This window comes from Mastigoproctus giganteus, chromosome 8, assembly GCF_048544385.1.
Source record: "Mastigoproctus giganteus isolate SK-2022 chromosome 8, ASM4854438v1, whole genome shotgun sequence".
Lineage (NCBI taxonomy): Eukaryota > Metazoa > Arthropoda > Arachnida > Uropygi > Thelyphonidae > Mastigoproctus > Mastigoproctus giganteus.
This window is the reverse complement of record NC_143582.1, coordinates 208,918,936-208,941,197: the sequence shown is the minus strand read 5'-3', so window position 1 is coordinate 208,941,197 and position 22,262 is coordinate 208,918,936. Positions and strand designations below refer to the sequence as shown.

General features: G+C 36.7%; 1 protein-coding gene across 1 annotated transcript in view; it reads left to right on the top strand.

The window, feature by feature from the left end:
• Dhc36C (Dynein heavy chain at 36C) overlaps positions 1-22,262 on the top strand; it is a 592,122-nt gene that overhangs the window by 538,428 nt on the left and 31,432 nt on the right. The window contains exons 54-56 of the mRNA XM_090380456.1: positions 7,387-7,620; positions 15,989-16,141; positions 19,613-19,790. Of these exons, the coding sequence (XP_090236582.1) occupies positions 7,387-7,620; positions 15,989-16,141; positions 19,613-19,790 (565 nt within the window). The remainder of the gene's footprint in view (positions 1-7,386; positions 7,621-15,988; positions 16,142-19,612; positions 19,791-22,262) is intronic.

Below are 22,262 nucleotides of genomic sequence, written 5' to 3'. Positions count from 1 at the left end.
CATTTCCAACTATTTTAAACGCTATTCAAATATATGTATAATAATATAAATATATATAGGTGTTTTTTTTTTTTTATTTATTTTTGAGCATTATTTAGAAGAACAAGAACTCTTTATTAAATACACAAAGCACATGCCGTACACATACCCTTCACGGCTACTAAGCCAAGACCATTTATAAATATAATAAGCCAAAATATTTTTTTGCTCTTTTGAAAATAAATGATGTAAAACACACAAATTTTTAAATATTTTTTATTGAAAAACATAATTATTGCAATCCATTAAGAAAATATGAAATATTGGAATTTTAACTTCTATCATGTGATCTGCCACAAATCAGATGCCACCGCTGCTGGCTTAACCAGCTAAAGGGGGAACAAAGCCACAAAGTGAAGAACCACCATTTATAGACAAATTCAATCAAAGTGCAAAATGTTTATTACTTAGACAAAGTGCTGTTAGACAGATTGTGAATGACATTAAATTGTAATGGACTTCAGGTATCTGTTTGGTAGAAATTTTGATTTATTTATGTGTAGCCCAGCAATCAAGGACAGCATGTATTGTGCACTGCTTTGTGAAATGTATAATTGCAGGCATTAATAAAAATGTAATAATATATGTATATTATATAGTAATAATGTAGTAGTAGTGGTAGTAATTAATAGAGGCATGTGATGTAGGAAAGCAAGTGTATGAGCTTATATAGCTTCAGCCAAAAAAAAAACAGTTTCACACATCCATTATCTCTAAAACTTTGTCCAGTTCCTCCTTGAATTTATTTAAGCTATCAACTTCCAAAACAACAGATGGAAGTTTGTTCCAGCAATTAACCACCAGCTGGCTAAAGGCAAATTTCCACACATCTAATACAGAGCTGTCTTTCCTCAATTTGAATTTATGCCCCCTTAGGTTTGTAATCTGAGCAAGCGGAAGAATCCCATCAGAATGCAGCATGCTCAACCCATTCAAGGCCTTATACACCTAATCAGATCACCTTGCAGGTGCTTGGTCTCTTGCCACTGCACTTTGCAGAACTTAAGCCTTTCTTGGTAAGAGAACTCCTTTATTTCCCTCACCAATTTTGTTGACCTTCTCTGTACATGCTCAAGCAGCTCTACATCCTTCCTAAAATGAGGCCTCCAGACCTGTACATAATACTCAAGGCGTGGTCTGACCATTGCCTTATACAAAAGGGTAATCACCTCCTTATCCCTGCTAGCAAAATTCCTATATATCATTGACAAAACCCCATGACCTGCCCTTGCAGCCTGTCTGCATTTCTCAGAAAACTTCATATCTGACTGCACAATTACTCCCAGGTCTTTTTCATTTTCTACCACCTTAAGTGTAGTACCACACAGTTGGTACGTACCTCTGGGGTTACTTCTACCCATATATGGTACTTTGCATTTGTCAATGTTAAACTTCAGTTGCCACTTCTCAGCCCATCTACCCAAATTTTTTAGATCTTGTTGCAGTAGCACACTGCCATTACTGTAATTGACAATTCTGCCAACATTTGTATCACCTGCAAACTTCGACACTAAGCTTGATATACCTTCATCGATATCATTGAGAAATATACAAAACAACAGTGGGCCCAACACCGAACCCTGTGGGACTCCACTAATAACATTATTCCACGAAGAGCAGCATCCATTGATTACCACTCTCTGTCTTCTCTCATTCAACCACCCTTTTATCCATTGTAGCAACTTACTCTTAATACCATACTGCTCAAATTTGTACAGTAATCTTCCACGTGCAACAGTGTCAAAAGTTTTCCTGAAATCCAAGTATATGATCTCAAAATTAGTTTTTTGCATTCAGTTCCTTTGTAATCACATCATACTATCCAATCAAATTTGTCAGACAAGACTTTCCCTTAACAAACCCATGCTGTGTCTGAATTATTGCTACAGTCTTGTCTAGATGATCCTTCAATGTATCTTTAACCAGTGACTCCATTATTTTTCTTAGAACAGAAGTTAAAATAACTGGTCTGTAATTACTCATGTCATTTCATCCCCCTTTGTGAATTAGGGGATACATTTGCACATCTCCCGGGGGCTCAAATCTGGTGAGTATGGGCTTGGCACACCCAGGGTCCTGAGCCAGATATCATCATTCTTCTCTTTCTTGGTGATTCCCTTCTACTTCTCTCTCTGGCGCCTCCGTAGCCAGGTGGGCAGGAGCAGCTGTGCCTAGCACACGCTTCTTGATTAGACCGGGATTCGAGCCCATGACCACCAAATACGGAGGATGCAGAAAGGTCGGGGAATGACCACCGCATATCCCCGGAGCAATATGGCCTTAGTTGCTAATGCTCGTAAAAACCAAATAACCAACAAACAGACTTCTCTCTCTCTCTCTCTCAGGGTATTAGGGAAATTTTTTTTTGGCCAGTGCAGCATAAGCCTCAGGCTTCCTTGTACCATATGGCTAATAATAATAATAAATCTCCATTCTGTGGGGACTTACCCTGAGTCCAAGGATGCTCTTATAATTATGGCTAAGGGTTTGCTAACTTCCTTTGCCACCTCCTTTAATATAACTGGATAGATCCCATCCACCCCAGGTGCCTTTGTTATGTTTAACTTCAACAATTTCTCCTTCACTTTGCTCTCAGTTATTACAAAATCATTAAGCACCCTGTTACAGTTGAATAAACTTCTGGCATTTTCCTCCCTTTACTCCTCATTTGTTTATGTAGATGCAAGAATACTCATTCAGATTATGAGCTATCTGAGCAGGATCATCAACAGTTGAACTATCGATATCAAGTGGACCAATCTGATTCAACCCCTTCCTTTTAGAGTTTATATAAGTAAAGAAGTCCTTGCTGTTTTTCTTATCATCTTTTGCCAAAGATTTCTTGTAATCTGCCTTTGCTTGCCTAATCTCCTTTGTGGCTTGATTAGACTAGCTTATATCTGCCATAGGTTTCTGTGTCGCCTGCTAAGTTATATGCACCCCATGCATTTTTCTTCTCTGAAATAAAACAAAATATGTTTGAGGTTGCAAGGATGCTTCTTAACTAAAAAAAAATTCCAGCAAGAAACATGAAGTTAATGCCAATCATTGCCTGTGAATGTGAGGATACCGTTTTTTCATTATGCTTTTCCTGAACAGTACCATTGTCAACACAGTACTGCTGCTTGTTGCTTCAGTGCCACCTGCAACCCTGTCCTAAACTATATTGGAAACAGTTTGGTTGAAACATTGCCCCATTGTCTTGAATAACTGTATTTGTGTCTGTACTACATTGGCCTGTTGCACAAAGTTAAACAATCAATCTGTCTAGCTCTTCTATTTTGAAAAAAAAGAATACCTTACATGCCAAAGACTGGACCCATGCAGATATCGATAAAAACCATTCTGAAAAAGGAAATATGAAAATTACTAATAAAAATACACTTCACTGTGGCCAACAAAAAATAAAGTAATATTAAATGTAATGAAAAAATATAACTGCTCTGCTTACAATTAAATTTATACATGGAAATTTAGAATTTCGGTTAATCATTTAGGATAAGAATTATAAAGTCATATTTTTCAGGGTACAGCTCTAAAACCGTGTTCGCAGGCTGGCCGCTAGTTAGTACACTGGACCAAACCTATTGGTAACTCTCTAGGAGGCTTCCGGATCAGCTAGTATATAATCTTGCTACCTCTACTCTGCCAGATAGTGACTGGAGGGAGTCCGAGTAGTGTGTATGCGGGGAGCATTGTCGAGGCCACGTTATGTCAAGGATCTGGGTATATTCTTACCACGTGTACGCCATATCCAAAAATTTCATTACTTCATACAGCATGTCCCACCCACTTTTTCTTACTATTGAATACACCATGAATTGTCAAACTAATAGAGCAAGCTTATCTGCGAAAAGATCTAAACCTTCCAAGCACTTCCTAATTCATTTCACAAATATACATGGTCTCAATTCTAATCTCAACGATGTCCATTTCCACTTGCAATCTGCCAAACCCCATGTACTTTTTCTGACAGAATCTCAGTTATCGGTTGATTCAACTATTGCTCATCTCAGATGCCCAAATTATTCGCTGTATGATTCCTTTCACCTCAAAGGTGGTACTTGTGCATATGTCCGTTCTGATATTCCCTGCCAAAGACTTGGCAATTTGGAATCTCCTCTCTTTGATCTTCTCTGGCTTAAAATCTCTCTCTACCATTCTCTCACAACTCCACTAATCACTTGTAGCTTTTAGACTTCCTCTCTTTGTAACTTGACTTTCTCCAGTCCAACTTTCCTAACAGTGAGGTAATTTTCCTTGGTGATTTTAATGTTCACAACTCCAGCTGGCTTCCTTTTTCTAGTCACACCGACCCAGCTGATCGAGATGCTGAGGCTTTTGCAATTACTAATGACCTTGCATAGATTGTTCATTTACCTACAAGAATACTGGACAATCCTAATCATACAGCCAATACGCTTGATCTTTTTCTCATAAACAACCCTTCTAAGTACACGGTCGAAGTGAGAGGTCCTTTAGGCACTTCAGATCATAACTTGGTGATTGTCTCTTCTCCAATGGAACCTTTATCTCATGGCTATTCCCAACCCCGTGTTGTTTGGCATTCCAAGAATGCAAAATGGGATGACCTGCAAGACTTCTTTTCTTCTTTTCCTTGGTCAGATTACTGTTTCAAAAGTTCTGATGTCAACGTTTGCTCAGATCGTGTCAGTGAAATTATTCTTGCAGGAATGGAATCCTTTATCCCATACTCCACTTTAAAATCTCGTCCTTTATCTAAACCTTGGTTTTCCAATAAATATGCTAAGGCTGTTCAAGAGAAGAATGTTGCATATCGTAATTGGCTTGTTTCTAATTCTTCAGTTTTATTTTCTGCCTACACCAAAGCTCGCAACAATTGTAAAGCAGTTATTAACAAGTCCAAACTAGAGTTTGAACAGGCTAAGAGTAGAAAACTTGCTTCTTGCCCTAATGGTAGCTGAGCATTCTGGTCTCTTGCCAAAGCTATTGGCCGCAACTTTTGCCCATCTCTGCTCCCACCTCTGTCCAAACCAGATGGTTCTGTTGTCACTTCAGCCAAGGATAAAGCTGACCTGCTAGTATCCCATTTTTCTTCCAACTCATGCATTAACGATCTTGGTAAAACACCTCCCACCATTCTCAACACACTCCATTCAGTGCCTCCTGTGGTCTTCCATCAAAAGGATGTCAGAAGCATTTTGACGAATCTTGATGCTAAGAAAGCTCCAGGTCCCGATGGTATTTCTCCACTTGTTCTCAAAACCTGTGCTCCTGAACTTACTCCTATTCTTTGCCGCCTTTTTTTCACTTTCTTATTCCAAAGGTGTTTTTCCTTCTGCTTGGAAATTTGCTCATATCCAACCAGTTCCTAAAAAGGGTGACAAATCCCTCCCATCCAATTATCGTCCCATTGCAATTACTTCTACTCTTTCTAAAGTAGTGGAGAAATCAATTAACTGCCACCTCTTAAACTACCTAGAAACCTTCCATCTGATCGACGATCGCCAGTGTGGATTCCGTCAGTGTCGATCCACTGGTGATATTCTGGCTTATCTTACCCATTTATGGACTAATTCAATGGAAAGGTTCGGTGAAACACAAGTAGTTGCTCTTGACATCTCAAAGGCTTTCAATTGTGTTTGGCATAAAGGTCTTCTAAACAAGCTTCCATCTTATGGTTTGCCAACTGTTTTTAGTAATTGGTTATCCAGTTTTCTCTCTGATCGCTCACTGAGGGTGATGGTAGATGACTCTCTGTCTTCTAACTTCTCCACTAATGCCGGTATCCCCCAAGGTTCAGTTCTTTCCCCCACTCTTTTCCTCTTGTATATTAATGACCTTCTTCCATTGACTGGAAATCCTATTCATAGTTTTTCCGATGATAGCACATTGCATTCCACTTTCCATTTTGAGAAACCTTGTCCTGCTCAATCAGCTTCAACTTCTCAAAAATCTGCTACCAATTCCTTAATGCCGATCTTCAGGTAATTCTCCAGTGAGGCAAAGACAACTTAGTTGATTTCAACCCTTGAAAACTCAGTCTTGTCTTATATCTCACAAAAAGGATTCTTCTGCTCCTGTGCTTATATTTAGTGACACTCCGATTTCTAGGCAAAATGATATATCTCTTTTGGGTATTACCCTGACTTCTAATCTCTCTTGGCACAAGCACATTACAAATATTGCTTCTTCTGCATCTAAAAAACTTGGTTTTCTCTTTCGCTCTCGGTGTTACTTTTCTTCCAAACAGCTGCTCACTCTGTATAAATCGCAAATCTGCCCTGCCATGGAATATTGTTCCCACATCTGGGGTGGCGCCCCCAAAACCTCTCTCAGGCTTCTTGATTCCATTCAGAAGAGGGCAGTTAGGTTAATTAATGACTCATCTCTAACAGAGTCCCTTCACTCGCTGTCTCATGGACGTACTGTTTCTGCTGCATGCCTCTTCTACAGATACTTCCATGGGCACTGTTCTTCTTAATTGGCTTCTGTAATTCCTGCTCTCTCTTTCAAAACTGTCCGAACTCGTGCCGCCACCAGCCAACATCCATTTACTGTCCAACTTCAAACTCACAGAGCCAACTTTTTATCTTCCTCGTTTATTCATTCAACTGCCATTTTCTGGAACAACCTTCCTTCATACGTATTTCCTGAAAATTACAGTCTACAGAAGTTCAAGTCCAATGTCAACAAATATCTTCTTTCATCTTCTCAACCTCCAACCCAAGCACGGTACTAAGTACTATAGGTTCTAACACCTCTTGTGTTTGGGGTTTACATAAAAAAAAAAATATATATATATATATATATATATATATTCCATCCACCTTTCAGACCCTCCTGTGGTAAAAAAAAATAAAAACTTAATAAAAAGAAAATTAAATTGAAAGTTTCATATTGGTAGCAGTCAGATTTGTTCATCTCTGCAGCTGAAGAAAGAGCCATGGACACAAAAGTTGGCCATGGAGCTGTGCTAATTGGAGGTTTATACCACATGGTACAAAGCTCTGTGGTTGAGGTCTCCTGTAGGCTGATGATGGAAGATTGCTCCTAGCCATTATCCTTTGGAAGGCTCATGATGTCCCTCCTGGATGGTGAGGACATCATAGCAGAGGTGAGACAGACAGTTTACTAATAGTTCATTACTGTGATTAGTACTGAAATGATGTATTTGGGGTGGAAAATGTAGTATATGTCTGGTTCTGTTTCTGAATAGGGTTGATACCTTAACCCTATTTGGAAACTATTTAGACAATATGTCCTACCCTATTTAGAATAAATAGCTTATTGCTTGAACAAAATTACTTTGAATTTTGTTCAAGTTGTATTGTCATTGATTGCAATTACTTATTCTACTTTTAGGCTCGTGTAGGTGGTGGTGGAGGTGGTCAAGATTCTGAAGATATGGTTGTAAATGTGTCAGGGGATATTCTCTCTAAATTACCAGCTAATTTTGATGTAATTGCAGCTCTTCAGAAATATCCAACCTCCTATGAGCAAAGTATGAATACTGTTCTTGTTCAAGAAATGGGAAGGTTTAATAACTTGCTAATTACAATACGAACATCTCTGATTAATGTTCAGAAAGCAATTAAGGTAAGCACTTGATATATTTATATGCATACACCATATTACCAAAATGTAACCATCTGTATTTTTCAAATAAGCTTTTTTTGATACAATATTTAATGTGTTGGCTTACCTTTGACTTTAATTACACATTGTATCTTCATCAGAAGACTCCAAACCACTTTTTTATAACAAGAAAGCAGTATTTTAATCCATTCCTCCATTTAACATTGTGATTAATTCAGCTACTGATTTCAAGTGTGCTGATCTGGCCCAAAGCTGATGCTTCAGTTCATCTTGGTAGTACTTTGTTGTTTAATGAGGTTAAGGTTGAGGCTCTGGGCAGGTCAGTGAAGCTTTTGCACACCCATGTCTTCAAACCAAGTCACTCCAGGCTATGCAGTATGACATGGGTGCATTGATATGTTGAAATAGAGTGGGCCTTCTCCGTACAGCTATAGTGTAAGGAGAACAAAGTTATTCAGAATACCGATATACCACATAGCATTGTTCCAGGAATGACAACCAATGGTCCAAGCCCAAACCATGAGAAACAACCCCAGATAGTGACAGCACTTCTGCCAAACTTCACAGTTGGGACGGCACACTCTGGTAAACATCATCCTCTAGACATCCATCAGATCAGAAAACCTTGTGCTGTGATTCATCACTCCTTAAAACTTTTTATTCTGGAGAGGGACCAATTATGATGGGTTGTGCATGAGGCAAGTCAGCACTGTGAGTTGTGATATTTGGTTTATGTTCTGTAACTCTTCTGCCCATTCATCAACTTTATGAGGTGCAGACTATTCTACCCTTTTTCGTCTCTATCGAGCCCTCATCCTTTCCAAACTTGATTATGGGTCTCAGGTTTATGGTTCTGCTAGAGATAGTGTACTTTGGTGGTTAGATCCAATCCACCATCCAGACAGCCACTGGAGTATTTCACACATCTCGTGTCCAAAGCCTTTACGTTGAAGCAAATGAACCTTTCTATCTCTTTGATGTCAGCAGTTGTCATTACAGTACACCACCAAATACGGAGGATGCGGAAAGGTCAAGGGAATGACCACCGCATATCCCGGAGCAATATGGCCTTAGTTGCTAATGCTCCTAAAAAAAAAACCAAAATAAAAAAAAAAAATCATTACAGTACACCTTTAAATTGAAATCCCTGCCTCATCATCTCACATGGGCATCAGTTTTCGAGCCACAATGGGAAAATCTCTACTACACCCATTGGACTGCCAACAAACCTTTTGGTATTCAGATCAAAGGGCTGTTAAATGAACTAAACATGATGGTAGACAGCATTGCCCAGTCACCAAGGCAATTCCTTCCACCCTTATCTTCCAACTTGTGACTTCTCCCTTAAGATCTGGGAGAAGGCTACTATGCACCAGTTGTCTACCAGCATCTCTTTGAATCACATAGAATGCAGTATTCTGACTTTCTACCAGTCTACACAGATGGCTTGTAGTCAGAATCTTAGGTGGGATGTGCTGTTGTGTTCCCTCACAAAACTTGATCCAAAAAAAAAAAAAATGATCCCACAAGAAACTAGCATTTATACTGCATAGTTGCATGCAATAAAAATAGTGACTCATTAAGCATGTTACAGGCTCTACTATTGATGAAGTGTCACACTCATCCGGTCTTGTGCTGAATCCAGCAGATACTTTTTTCTCTCATAGAATCAGAATTTGACATTTGCTTCTGCTGGATCCCAAGCCACATTGAGATCGGGGGAAATGAATTAGCTGATACTGCCACCAAATCAGCCATTTCCCTGGTTAATCTTTGCCTGTCAGTCTCCTATACAGATTACAGGCAAATAATACTTTATAAATTATATTCCCAATGGCAAGATTCTTGTCACAGACAGGCCACAAATAAACTACGTCACATTAAGCCGGTAATCATGCAGTGGCAGTCCAGTCTATACAGGGTCCAAAGAGAGGAAGTTGTTCTTGCTCATCTCCGCACAGGTCATAGTCAGCTTACACATTCCTTTTTGGTGAGGGCGGATGACCTGCCAATGTGTGAGGTATGTAACAGTGTTTTAACTATTTGTTATGTTTTTATAGAATGTCTTGTTTTTAGAGAAGCACACTGCTTATTTTTTAGGAGTTTTAATAATCTGGCTGAATCATTTACACTCAGTCAGATTTTAGATGACAGAGATATTATGTCTGATGTTTTTAACTTTTTACATTTGATTAATTTATATACAAAGATTTAAGTTAATATTTTTATTTAACTTTATGCTGTAGTATATTGTATTTATCTTTTTGACATGGTAGCCTATTTATAGACTACCAAAAATTTTCGTACTGGCTTTATTTTGACTTGCCGTATTATGGCCTTAGCTGCCAACGCATCATTAAAAAGTCAATCAAGCTGTAACTCTTCCATAAAATCTGTTGCTATGCAGATCCCTACATATTTCTCCTTGTATTGATATCAATTCATGCATCCTTTCTGAACTGGTTGATAGTATTTAATGAGGACTAAAGGGATCTATGTAGCTCCCTTCTGAGCACCCTGCAGTAATTTACCTCAATTTCTATAGTCTACCCAAACATTTCTTGGCTGTAGTAGAACATGAAATTTTCATTTGGTGATTATATCAGTCAGTGTTGATTTAGGGTGTTGCAGTTTTGCTGCAATGGCATAAACAGATTGATTGCTAATATGGCATCTATGATGACTCCCTGTTGGAAGCCACTAAACTTGATCCATCTGCTCTATTTCATTAATCTGCTTACTTCTGGTGTGAATGCAGTTGCTTTCATATCTATTCCTGATACCTGGATAGTGAGTATGGTTCAACGCCATACTGTTGTATGGTGTTGGAATGAATGGATCAGTGAAATGGGAATGTTTTTTTTTTTGGCTGATTATGTATAAGCTTGCTTTCTTGCATCATGTGCCTCTACTAATGTTAACACTCACTCCAGATCTAAGAGGTATCTGAATACATTTTGCAATATACTTTAAGAGCTCTTTTTTTTATAATTTTAATAATAATGCTCTCTAGTTGTGTTTAGACCCTTCAAACAATGTTTAATGCTCCAAATTCAAGAGGTGTTGAATATTTTTGGCAGTACAGTGTAAACTTTAAGAGTTTTTTTTTTTTTTTTTTTTCTTTTTTTAATAATAATGTTTTGCAGTGGTATTTAGATAGCAGCATAATTCAATTTTAATAACATCAACATACATTATTACTTTAATTATTAGTAAAATAATAAGAGAAGTTTACCTCAGTATAATACATAGAACACTTCTGTACGATACTCGCCAGAAATTAAAACGAAAAAAATTGAAAATCTTACATTACGGTAAAAATAATTAAAAATCAATTGAAAACAATTAAAAATTAATTAAACGAATTTAACAAAAAAATTGCAAAATGATTTTCCTTCCTGAAGCTGATAATGCTTTTTGACCGTATGTCGTGATCACAGGAATGAAAATTACCGAATAGGGATGAGCATGAAACTTAAATTTATGTGGTGAATAACATAAAAGAAATGCAACTTCCTAAATTGGATACACATGACAGTTCTGCTTTATGTGAACTTCGGGAAAATAAAGACATTATTATACAGAGGGCAGATAAAGGAGAAACAGTTGTAATACTCGATAAACCTGATTATATTAATAAGTTAGATTCAGTTGTTTCAGATACCTCCACTTATCTTGAAGTAAACCTGGCACTATTTACAAAGTTGGTCAATCAATACATTGTTAACCCTGTATCGAAAAAAATTACTACATTACTACGGCTCAGTTAAAGGAATTGAAGGCCAGAACATACAATATTCCTGCACTTTTTGGTCAAGTAAAATTACACAAGACTGGATTTCCTATTCAGCCCATTTCTTACAGAAACTCGGCATTTTCATCCTTGGCCACACATGTATATAACATTATAAAACCCTTTAGACAGGCAATACAATTCGGGATTAAGAACTATGATACATTATTTAATAACCTTAAGGACTGTAGACTTGGCGATAATGACAATTTATTCTCTCTAGATGTTACCTCATTATATACAAATGTAAACGTTGAATACACATTGGATATTATTTGGGATATGTTAAATAGTAACTCTATACCGATTAATTATACAAAGATTCCTATTAAAGAAATTTTTCACTTTATTAAACTGTTAGTTGAGGCCAACTATATCACCTTTCAAGACAAAGTATATAAACCAATTTTTGGTTTGCCAATGGGATTGAGCCTGAGTAGCTTAATATTGGAGATCTATCTCTCAACGATTGAGCGTATACATTTGATGCTTTTTCTACACCATATCACATACTATGGGAGGTTCTAGTTATTACTGATAGTAGTACTATCCAAGACATTTTACATTCGTTTAATAATATTCATTCTAGACTCAAATTTACATTGGAAAGGGAGTATACGAATACTAAGTCATTAAATTTTCTAAATTTCACGCATATTCAGGACTCAAATAAAATCCAATTTAACATCTATCGAAAACCTACAAACACTGGTATGCTTCTACATTATAACAGCCATCACCCATTCACCTACAAAAGATCTATTATCTTTAATCAATTTCTAAATGCCTATAAATATTCAACAATGGAATCTGCTTTGGGCTCAGAAATACAAATATTAACCAGCAGATTCTTAAACAGGGGTTATCCTCTTCCTAAAAAAAACCGAATTAGGGTACAAGCTAAGGATAAAATACAAAATACTATACCAACCACAATAGTAATATCAAAACATACTTTATTTCTGTCCCATATGTCGAACAGTGGCACAAACAGCTTAGCAGATTCTTTAAAGATACCAAATTTAAAATTATGGCCAGGCCAATACGGTAATTACACACCATGCTGAATGATCACTCAGTCCTTTCCTCATTCGCAACACAAATAAATGACCTGGAAAACTTTTCTTGCGGTGATGTGACTCGTCTTATCAAAGTTCAGCGCGTTTTCTTCTGAATTTTAGTGTTAATCGGCATGCAGCCTCAGTTTGTGCTTCTCTTTCGACAGCATCAGAATTAGCTTTTCATGCCATTAATGAAAAACATACTTTTTTATTTAAAAAAGTGTTTTTCATTAATGGCCAAAATACTTAGTGTCCAACGTAATTATACGTGACTGTTAATTGCAGAAACCATTGAAATTAAATTACACGAGAATTCTCTTAATGTTTGCCGGCCATATCTGATCTCTGATTCATGATCTTTTGCGCAAAGACAAATAATCCCTATTTAAGTTTCATGCTCACCCCATTCGGTAATTTTCATTCCTGTGATCACGACATATGGTCAAAAAGTGTTGTCGGCTTCAGGAAGGAAAATCGACTTGCAACTTTTTTTGTTAAATTCGTTTAATTAATTTTTAATTGCGTTAATTTGATTTTTAATTTTGTTCAATTGATTTTTAATTATTTTTACTGTAATGTAAGATTTTTGATTTTTTCGTTTTAATTTCTGGAGAGTATCATATTGAAGTGTTCTACGTATTATATTGAGGTAAACTTCTCTTATTAATATTGATATCAATGTAGAACATATTGAGCATTACAGCTCTGGTTCATACTATCAAATTATTACTTTAAGTATTTGTAAGATCTGTTTTTTTGGTCTCTTGGAAAGTTGAAGAGAAATTAACATTCTTTGGATTGGAGAGAAAAGTTAGAAAGTCACACATAAAGAAGTTTAGAAAAATCATATATTCAATGATTTTTCTAAACTACTTTGTATAAGTGTTTACAGTCCATTTGTCTGTCCATGAAAGTAAATCCCATCACACACTGTGATTAGAGATCTAAGGACATCACACACTGTGATTAGAGATCTAAGGACATCACACACTGTGATTAGCAATCTATTTTAATAACATAATGTTTATCAGTCCAGTATTCATTGTTTATCCAATGTGTTTTTTTTTTTGTACCATATCCACTGTTTATGCAATAGTGCATTATTTACTTATGAAAATAATGCAGTTTTGACAAATATTGTAATGACTTGTTACTTGATTAATAAAAATACATATTCATGTTTAGAAAATAACATTTGAGAATTCTAGATAAGAGAATTGACACTGTACATAGTCTGATCAACTACTTGTTAACCAAATTAAATTAACTTTTTTATACCACATGCAAAAATCTGCTAACTACATTTTCTCATGAGAAGCATTGCTACCTACAACAAAACCATCATTAGCATTACTTGAAGCATATGATGCAAGAAAGCAAGCAAGCTTATACAGCATCAGCCAAAAAAAAAAAAAAAACTTCCCATTTCACCCATTCAGTCACTCCAAATGTTTGTCTAGTTCAGCCTTAAATTTATTTAAGCTATCAACTTCCACAACAACAGATGGAAGTCTGTTCCAACAATCAACTACCCACTGGCTAAAGGCTAACTTCTGCACATCTATTCTACAACTGTCTTTCCTCAATTTGAATCTATGCCCCGTCAGATTCTTAATCTCAACAAGTGGAAGTATCTTGTCAGCATTGAGCCTTCTCAAACCATTCAAGGCCTTATACACCTCAATCAGATCACCTCACAGGTGCCTAGTCCCCAGATGCTGCAACTTGTAGAATTTAAGCCTCTCTTGGTAAGGACACCCCCCTTTGTCCCTCCCCAAGGGGCCTCCGTAGCCAGGTGGGAAGGAGCAGCAGTGCGTAGCACACGCTTCTTGATTAGACTTGGGGTTCGAGCCCATCACCACCAAATACGGAGGATGCGGAAAGGTCAAGGAATGAGCACCGCATATCCCGGAGCAATATGGCCTTAGTTGCTAATGCTCCTAGAAAAAACCAAAACCAAAACCAAACCTTTGTTCCTCTCACCAATTTTGTTGCCCCTTTCTGTATTCATTCTAGCAACTCTACATCCTTCCTAAAATGAGGCCTCCAGACCCGTATGCAGTACTCAAGGTGTGGCCTGACCATTGCCTTATACAAAGGGATAATCACCTCCTTGTCTCTGCTAGCAAAATTCCTATATATTATTGACGAGACTCCATGTCCTGCTCTGGCAGCCCATCTGCATTGCTCAGAGAACTCCGTACACAATTACCCCCAGGTCTTTTTCATTCTCCACTTCCCTACGTTTCTCTTGGGTTACTGATACCCATATGCACTACTTTGCGTATCTCATAAATTGCAACCCTGCTGAGGTTTTCATGTATGGCTGTGTTAAGATTAACCAAATAACATCCAGATGATGGTGATTTCTGGTCAGAAATAATTCGTTGATGTGAGAGGCCAACAGAGACTAACAAGACTTGTGCAGAGCAACAAAAAGGCTGCAATTAGTCAAACAACAACCCATTGGCATAACAGTGATAACCAAAAAAGCATTTTAGAATACACTGTTCATTGTGCCTCATCACAGATGGGCTATCACAGCTGCCAACAGAACTAGGTTTCACTCCTATCAGTAAAAAACAAGAAAGTATAATTACAGTTGGTGTACCTGAGTGGGCTCAGGTATGCCAACATTGCACAGTGGAGAATTGGGAAAACATTGCCTGGTCTGGTAAATTCTGGTTCCTGCTGTTTCATTACTAATCCTCCTATTAGGATGACCAGAATATGGCAAAAACAGCATGCGTTCATGGACCCATTCTACCAAGTGCCAACAATGCAGGCTGGTGGGGACTAGTGTACAGGTGTGGAGAGTGCTTTCATGGTGCAGGTTTGGGCCCCTTGATACCAGTGGAGCAACATTTGGGTTATTTGGAAAATTGCCTCTGATCAGGCACAATCCTTTCTTGGTTGTAGTGCATCCATCTGAAATGGGTTCTTACAATAGGTTAACATACCATGTTGCAAGGCAAGTATTGTATAGAACTTGTTCCAGGAACATGACAGCAAATTCAGCCCACTGCAATGACCTCTCCAGTCATCAAATCTCAATCCAGTTAGATTTCATCTATGGAATAAAGTGAAATGAGTTCTTCAGAGTAGAGATCAACAACCACCAATGCGACAACTGCAGAAGGCAGTTGTCAACATAGATCAGTGCCTTTATGGCATGCTTTTGACACTTTGTTGAATTAGTGCCACATTGAATCCAGGCTCTTCTGAGAGATAAAGTGGTGGGCTACTTGCAACTGCTTTCTACGTACAGTTTATTAAGTAGGTATACCTAATAAAATAGCAACTTACTGTCTTTAAAATTATTTAATTAATTAATTTTTAAGACGTCAAGTTGAGACAATGAGAGTAATCTCATTGAATAGCATTATTCATTCAATTCCTTACGAAAATACTCTTCTGTATTGCTTATAATAGTCTGAATATATGTAGTGTAAAATAGCTTGAAGGGCAGGTTTTTGTTTTTGTTTTTTTAATCAAAGAATGTATATTCTTTCAGGGTCTTGTAGTAATGTCAGCCGAACTGGAACAAGTTGTTAACAGTATCCTTCAAAGTAAAATTCCTGGACTTTGGATGGGAAAATCTTACCCATCATTAAAACCTTTGGGAAGCTATGTTGCTGACTTTTTGGAAAGGCTGAACTTTCTTCAGGTAGGTCACTGAATAATTGTTTCTTTGTGTACTTTAGTTTTTTTATTGATGGTCTCATGGCTTCTTATGACTTAAATTCTTAGGTATTTTTAGTTAATTTAATTTATTTTATTTTTTTTAGTTTAATTTGTTAGTTTTGACTGACAAATTTACAAACAGGTACACAGTTTAGGTCAATTGACAACAATGGAAATATGTAGACTAGAGAGCATATAATTTATAATATGTTTTTAATGATAGTTCTTTTTTAAATAATTATTTTTTTGCTTCTGAAAAAACAAGTCTTTTTAACATAAGCTAAGCTTGTTAGTTGCCTTGTTTAGAGGAACATCACTTTTCAATCTTGCCTCTTTGCAATGCAGGACAGTCCTTTTCAAATCCCATATATTCCAATGTATAAGTCGACCCCTTCTCCATTTCTAGTCTGGAGCTCAAATTTGAATTCAGTTGAACACTTCTAAGATTTTTGGAACAACAGTTGAGAACAAGAATAATACATGCTAATTCAAGCAGTGAACTAGCTGCAGATTCAAGTCTCCATATACAAAAAAATTTGTACTGTTCTTGAAGGTTAGTGATGTTATTAAATGCCCATGGCAACCATACTCAGTATTAAAAATTTCTTTTCTCTAAAGATGTTTATTTTTTGTCTCGTGGTCCAATATGCATTGGAGGACAGCATATGTAGAATAGAAGAAACATTCCTATTCCTTTATTTCTGTTTTAACCTGAAAAAAAGAGTCTTTTTAATATGGTCTTATCGCTTGGAGCCAACATAAATAGAAAGGCAAGTATGACCCTCATAATCTAAATATGAGGGTGGGCTGAAAAGTTGCCTTTTAAGTCCATAACCTCATTGCTAAGTGACATAGAAAGTTCCAAGTTTGCCATATAATTAATAGTTTATAATTAGTACGTGCACAATAGCATTTCTGTGTGGTTGTTAGTTTATACAATCATTGTTTTAAATAGATACACCTAGCACCTGTGAACACATGGTTCTAACAAAATATAATTATTGAGTTTCTAACTGTTAAAATTGTTAGACCAGCTGAATCCTGGATTTACCACTGTGATCTGGAAAATGAGAGAGCGTCCAAGGAATTTTCCCATGTCCAAAAAAATTCTGAGTCCAAGCATTAGCAAGTAAAGTGATGTTGATCCTTTTTTACGACTCTGTGGATATTAACTACACCATTACATCGAGACATTAGACAATCTCAGAATAAAATGAGTAAGGCCTGTACAATACGAGCACAACCTTACTGCAGCCATGCAACATTAGCAAGAATTTGGTCACTAGAATTTAAAGTTTCACATCCTTGCTTTAACCCAGATTTGGCCCCAAGTGACGTTTTCTGTTCCTAAAGTTTAAAGAACATCTCTGAGGCAACAGAGTGAAGTTAAAGTAGATATGAAGAGATGGTTAACTTCTCAGCTGAATTTTACATGAATAACATAAAAAAAACTTGTTAAGCATTGGATGAAATGTAAATTAAATCTGCATAATCAAATGGTTTATATAATTATACTTGTTGTAGTTTGCAGCAATTCTTGTATGTGGTACAACAGTGCTTAATTATGTAAATCATTATTGGATGAATGCAGATACATCAAATTAAAGATGACTTTTTTATTCTACAGTTACATTTTTCTCTTTTTGATTTATCCTTATTCCATCAAAAAATAAGCAATGAGTGGCATTACTTTTTAGTCCACCCCCATATTTTCATAGTTATAATTTGGTTTTCTTGCTCCATTGTTTTTAATTTTTAATTGCAGATTTTGGGTACCACATGACACTCATGCGCCACTTCATTTTATCAAATGTCAGTTTGTTTTATATGGTATCTACTCAATCTTTAATGAAGTGGCAATACCATAAAAACACCTGTAACAGCTGATATCATCATATATAAATAACATTATCCTATTCTGTTGGGAGTGCTATTTATATTAAAAGTAATGCAAAAGAGAGAAACCTGTTGAGTGGATGAAATCAGCTGAAAGTGAGTAGTGTAACAGAGAAAAAAGTGAAATTGGCTCACCAAATAGGGCACTAGACATGTTTTTTGCAGGCTACAATTGAAATAGAGACAAGAATATTTATTCTATTCTGCAAATTTTGATAGCTCACTAATTGAAAAACACTTAATGGCTTAAATTTTAATAAAAAAAATTATACAGCCATACAGCCTATTTATTTGCATAACCTGATTATTACTTTACAAAAATTATTGATGATATATCTTCACACATTATCCTTGAGGATAATGTTACCTTATCCTCAGTAATAGGATACCACTATATTCTTCTTTGCCATTTAAAACTCCATTTCTTCTTTCGCAGTAAACAGGGATTTCATATGGTATCCCTATTTCATAGGGATACCATATGAAATAGAGATACTTAAGATCTTTATACAGTAATTTAACTATCTAATTAAAGCTTTCACTGTCTGACATAATTTCGGCCATATGGTCAGTAATGATGGACCTGTGCAAGTCTCTATTAACACTAAGACAGCTTAGTGTTAATGGATATCTCCAACCATGATTTTGTGCATGACATCTTCTATATGAGGGCAGAGCCTTATGCTATAGTATTCAGTAGACTAATGTTTTATGTGGAGAATGGGCTGGAGATATAACCTTAAGATCTTAAGTATTGATAGGTATAGGAGCTCCTACCCCCACCATTTCTCCACCCAAATGTCCCAGACTATTACACTGACTTCAGAGAACAAACCGTGAGAGGTGCATTATAGTCAAGTTACATTTGCTTTTAATAGGCTGTCAGGTGGGTCATCAGCTGTGATTGTCCAACTGTGCTAGTGTCTAATTCATGGTCCACATTAAAATGGGTTATGCTACTCCCTGTTGTATTGCCTGGTCAGTTGCTCATCTGTTCCACTGGACAGCATGTTGGATTTTCTTCTCAACCCACTCTTGATACACATGACTCCTAAATAAAGATGGCTGTGTCCAAGATACCTGCCCCTGCTAATCTGCCCACAGTGATCATCTCTCATTGGAACTGAGTTAGGTCATATCTCCACATAAAACATTAGTCTATTGAATACTGTAGCACAAGGCTCTTTCCTCATATAAACAGTGCATTATATGGCAGTAGATATCATGCACAAAATCATGGTTGGAGATATTCCTAATGTACAGCTGTCTTAGTGTTTATCTTGCATACCAAAATTAATATTTCCCATTCTGTTTTGTTTTGGTTCTTTTAAAATAGTTTTCCTATATAGCTGCATTTATCTTCACTAGTTTTATTGTGTAGTCTCTTGTATTGTTATTTCTTAGCATTTTATATATGAGGGATATTAATTATATGGTTATGAATTTGCTTTGGTATTTTGGTAATATGTTTATTTAATTCACAAGAAGGTTTAAAACCTTTAAAATTATCTTTTAGTAACATTTATTTAAGGATTCACCGTGCTGGATTTCATTTCAGTCATGGTATGATAAAGGTCCACCTATAGTGTTCTGGCTGTCAGGATTTTACTTTACCCAAGCATTTTTAACAGGAGCCCAACAAAATTATGCTAGGAAGTATACAATTCCTGTTGATCTTTTGATTTTTGACTATGACATTTTAGAAGATAAGCCTTATTCAAAACCCCCAGAAAACGGTAAGGTACTCGAATTTTTAAAATCTCTTTGAATCTTTATTACCTTTCAAATAGTTAAAAGATAATGTAATCTGTAACCTGAAGCTTTGTTTTATTTTATTTTATATAAATCAGTGTGTGTGTGTGTGTGTGTGTGTGTGTGTGTGTGTGTGTGTGTGTGTGTGTGTGTGTGTGTGTGTGTGTGTGTGTGTGAGATTAATTGCTTTAGAGCAATGGGAATTCTTTGCAGGCTGCAGTGTAAAATCCTTTCTTTAATCAGACCTGATCTAATCAAATTTAACCTTGTATTATTTTGTGTAATATACTGGAATCCACTTAGAAAATCAGCTTTCCTCCATAATAATTTAGATGAAATACAGATTTTCCTCCAAAAATCTGTATTTCATCTAAATTTTGGGCCTTTTAAACACATACCAGGTGGTTATAAAATAAGTTTCCCTATTCTGGAGACTCTAGTGTCAAAATGGTTAGAGTTATTTCTGTGAAAATTGGTGGGTATGTCATTTAGGGTATGGGGAAGCAATTTGTAGAAAAAAAAATAGTTCAAATTTCTGACACCAGGAGAAAAAGGTGCTGGAAAAGTTGTCATTTACTTCAAGACATGCTGCTTACACAAATGACATCCTGTTAAATAAAAGCAGAAGGCCAATGCCACCGTCAATAACCATTATAGATCTTACAAAAAAAGGAACGTGCTCTTTTAGTAAAACTATTCTACCAGAATAATACTAACGCTAATGCAGCACTACGTGAATATTGGAAACTTAAAGGTTTGCATAAAGGACCTTTCACGTTATTGGGACTTCGAAAATTAATAAAGAAATTTGAAGCGACTGGGGAGTTCCAGGCAGGGGACGACCACGTATCAGAACAGAGGTAGTGGATGAAGTGGTGGTTGCAATGGCCTCCAGGTCAGAATGCGAAACACTACCAGTCAGTAGTGCCTGCAAGAGGTGTGTCAAGAGACTTGAACCTTCCTTGGTCTACTGTACGTAAAGTGCTTTGAATAATTTTACACTGGTTCCCGTACAAGATTCGTGTAGTGCAAGAACTAAAGTCTTGTGATCAGCAAAAATGAATAGACTTGATGATTTCTGGCTCATATGGAACTTGACGATACATGGGCTTGAATGATCTTGTGGTCTGACAAGTCACATTTCACTCTTCGTGCGGCTGTAAATACACAAAACTGCCGAATATGGGGAACTTCATGTCCATCTGCTGTGCATGAAAGTCCATATGTTACAGTATGGTATGAATTCATAGAGTTTATAATTGGACCATTTTTCTTTGAAGGATGTACACCTCATGGCCCCATAAGGTGTACAGTAACTAGTTCACGACGGTACTGCACTCTTCTAAGAGATCACATTATTCCTAGGCACCTCTGTAGCCAGGTGGGAAGGAGCAGCAGTGCGTAGCACACGCTTCTTGATTAGACCGGAGTTCGAGCCTGTCACCACCAAATACGGAGGATGCGGAAAGGTCAGGAAATGACCACCGCATATCCCGGAGCAATATGGCCTTAGTTGCTAATGCTCCTAAAAAAAAAAAAAAAAACCAAAAAAAAACATTATTCCTGCTCTGCAAGAAAGGCAATGCTTAGAGACCGTAGTGTTCATGCAAGATGGTGCTCCTCCCCATGTCGGTTGACAGGTGAAGGAACTGCTCCGTTCAACATTCAGAAATGATCTCATCATTTCTAGAGATTTTCCGCAGTTTTGGCCAGCCCGATCACAGATCTCAATCCCTGTGATTTCTACCTATGAGAATATATCTGAAAGCCAGAGTTTACTGTGGTGGCATACAGATGCTTGTCAATTTGAAAGCAAGCATTAAACAGCACGTAGCCAACTCTCCCAATGAGATGCTACACGAAACTGTGTCGCACGTAGTCCTCCGTTTTCAGAATGTCATCTCAAGTGAAGCACATAGAACAATATCTGTCGATTTCTAAGTTCTGATATTAAAATCTAATCCTAAGTTAAGTATTCCATCTCGTGTTTGAAGTGCCAATTTCTCCCCTGGTAGTGGAAATTTGAACTAATTTTTTTTCTTCTACAAATCGCTTCCCCATACCCTAAATGACATAACCACCGATTTTCACAGCACTATCTCTAACCGTTTTGACATTAGGGTCTCCTGAATGGGGAAACTTATGTTATAACCACCCGGTACATATTAATTAACTTAAGTAACAGTAATGTAATATTTTTGAAACTATTTTGCACTCTTTCATATCTCCTGATTCTGTTCATCTCTTTGTTCTTCTCAGAATAACTCAGGGCAGTATAATATCAACTAGAAACATTTTTTGATGTCATTGGTTTTTTGGCAGTGGCATAAAATATGAGTAACTGAAAGGAAGGCAATTTTGAAATTTAAATATATTGGCTTGCTCAAAAAAAAAAATTAATATTAATTTTATATTTAATCACCTTTTTTGTACCATTCAGATAATCTTGTAAATAC